Source organism: Ostrea edulis, chromosome 8 (genome assembly GCF_947568905.1).
Source record: "Ostrea edulis chromosome 8, xbOstEdul1.1, whole genome shotgun sequence".
In the NCBI taxonomy this organism is placed as follows: Eukaryota; Metazoa; Mollusca; class Bivalvia; order Ostreida; family Ostreidae; genus Ostrea; species Ostrea edulis.
In genome coordinates, this window is record NC_079171.1 from 4,987,560 (window position 1) to 4,990,093 (window position 2,534).

The window sequence follows — 2,534 nt, forward strand, 5'->3', positions numbered from 1 at the left end:
TCTTATTCAACGACAGTATAAAAATAACTCCTGTATCTGTTTCGTGATTGCTTTTAATTATACACAGAATACTCATGCATAAAACGTTTTACAAAATCGTCATTAGATTGAATGTCTTTTGAAAATAAAGCATACACATGATTTAACAAGTTTTTGAAACACAATCTTGCAATCAAAAATACCAAGACATAAAGTCCACACCAATCGGAATTACGAGGTTGAAGTCGTATAGCCTTGAAATTACATTGTACACTGTTCTTCTTCAAAAAGTTTTGAATATCGTGATTGTAATCGGCTGGTGATTTTCCAAGGCTGTCAAAAAACTCTGCTTGGGATGGACTGTGTATGATTATTGTCACCCAATGTTCTCCAGGCATAGGTAAAGGTTGTGTATTGACGATGAAGGCACTTGGATAGTGTGTAACGGTTTGAGGCAATGTATTACTAGCAAATACACCTTTCACATAGCGTCTTAAGCAGGGGTCCATTTTCACCATATTTAGCAGCTGTGTTGAATTCATGGCTGAATGTAGTTGATGTCACGTGATTTGTCGACTTCAGTAGAGATGAAAAGGTAGCAAATACAATTGCGTTAGCAGCTTGTTTGAATTTCAGTTCCAATCTGGTGTTTCCCCGACGAATCAGGTTTAAATACTCTTCTCCAAATCCACAAGGATCTATGGTAAAAACAAATAGCGAATATCCACTTCCAAAATTATCCCGAGTGATAATCAGTCCGGCGTCATTGTTCCATTTTCCAGAGGCTTCAAACAAACGAGCGTAAGCTGCTGAATACAGCCCCGTTGAGAAGTCTGTTTTCAGTGGTCTACCGGGTACGCTTTCTCCGTTGACGTATACCCCGACGTCAGTTAATCCCATATGCTCAAAGTTAAAGGGATTTGTCGTGTAATCCCCATTGACGGCTTTCTGGTCCACCAAAGCTACCACGATGCGATCAGGGACCGCCTGAGGAAAAATGTTGTCCCAGTAAAACTCTGTGGATCCTTTAGGAATAGTATTCATTTTCAATTCATTTCGCATAATGGTATACTTCACAGGGGTTGTTTCTATCTGTTTACTGTGGTTCAACAGACCGCCGGGATCCACTCGCACCTTGGCCACTTTGTATACGACGTCCAGCAACTCTAATTTGAAAGCCGGTGAAGATTCAGCAGACATGACGACAAACGGGGCACTGGATCTAAAGAGTTTGATGTAAATGTCTACTCCGTTTATCAGATATTTATCTATATCAAAGATGTCTTCCATCAGGTTTCCTTCCAACTCAAAGACTGCACTTTGCTGGGTGTATCCATATCGCAGGACCAGTCCAACATTCCCTCCATTGTATGCATTGGCGTCACCGAGATTTCCCTCGTCTTTAAAGAACAGTTCTGATTGTTTCTGTGAATTGAGTTCATCTTTCCCACTGAACAAAATTGTCTTGAAATAAGCCTTCCACGGATAGTTGTTCGTATTGAAAGAAACTAGTTTGTTGTTCAAGTAGACATCCATTTGGGAGAACATACTCTGAAGGGGTAAATTTACGATGCCTGTTTTTTCATTACTGGCCAGAGCCGTTCCATCTGCTTTCAAAATTCGGGCTTTTACGTACATTTACTTCTCTTTAAATCAACGTATTCTGCTCCCGAACCAGATACTACGATTTCGATGGGTGTATCGGACACTCCTATGCTAGAAATCGGTCTTGCTTCTGTAAAGTACACTTTTTCAACCGCTACCTGATTCGTTGGAGACGCAAAAAGAGACAGTTCCATGGGCTGAGCTATGTCCTTATTATCACTGCTTAAAAAGGCCATTTCTACCGTTTAAAGATACTTCTGTAACTGTCAATCTTAAACTCTTTTTTTGTTCTTGATTGTGTTTTCTTGCTTGGTAATCCTCGCTGTTTCTTAACTGACTTCTGTTTCTTAACTGACTTCTGTTTCGTTTCTCCTGACGTTTTTTTCCCTTGTTTTGCAGGTTTAGATGACTTTTTTCTCTTCCTCGGATTTTGAGATGTTGTTGGCTTCGATTTCTTTGAAGGAATGACAGAAGATTGAGAACGTGGCCTTTTTATACTTCCTTGCACCTTGACGAATGGAACGCCCTCTTTGACATCCTTGGCATGTTCGACCTTGGCTCTTTCCTCCACGGTAGCTACTGGGGTGATTTGAGTGCTGGTTTGTTGTACTGATTCTAATTGTGAGTGAGGTCTCAATGGAATGACGTAAGACTTGTAACTTCTCACACCTCTCCCAATTTGCCATGTTCTTGTAAAAAGCTTCCCATATTCTGGGATCACTGACGTAAGTCTGACTATTCATCGTCACAGAACGTAAGGAAACTTCTTGAAATGAAGTGTTACGGTCACCGGTCCGTCTAAGAATGACACTAAGTTCCCGTCTCTGTCTGTTATATATATATACCGATCTGCTGCAATTGGCCGATTTTTACTGGAATGTAATACGGTAGTGCGTAAGTGATATTACCTGGTTTCTCCCCCAGGTATATGCGTCTTAGGAGGGGTGCTT

At 40.8% G+C, this 2,534-nt stretch overlaps 1 protein-coding gene across 1 annotated transcript; it reads right to left on the reverse strand.

The window, feature by feature from the left end:
* Window positions 1-444: 444 nt before the first annotated feature.
* LOC130049382 (uncharacterized protein F54H12.2-like) lies at window positions 445-1,617 on the reverse strand. Its single transcript, XM_056146838.1, has one exon. It carries the CDS (start codon window positions 1,615-1,617, stop codon window positions 445-447), a length of 1,173 nt encoding a protein of 390 aa, XP_056002813.1.
* Between the last annotated feature and the right edge of the window lie 917 nt (window positions 1,618-2,534).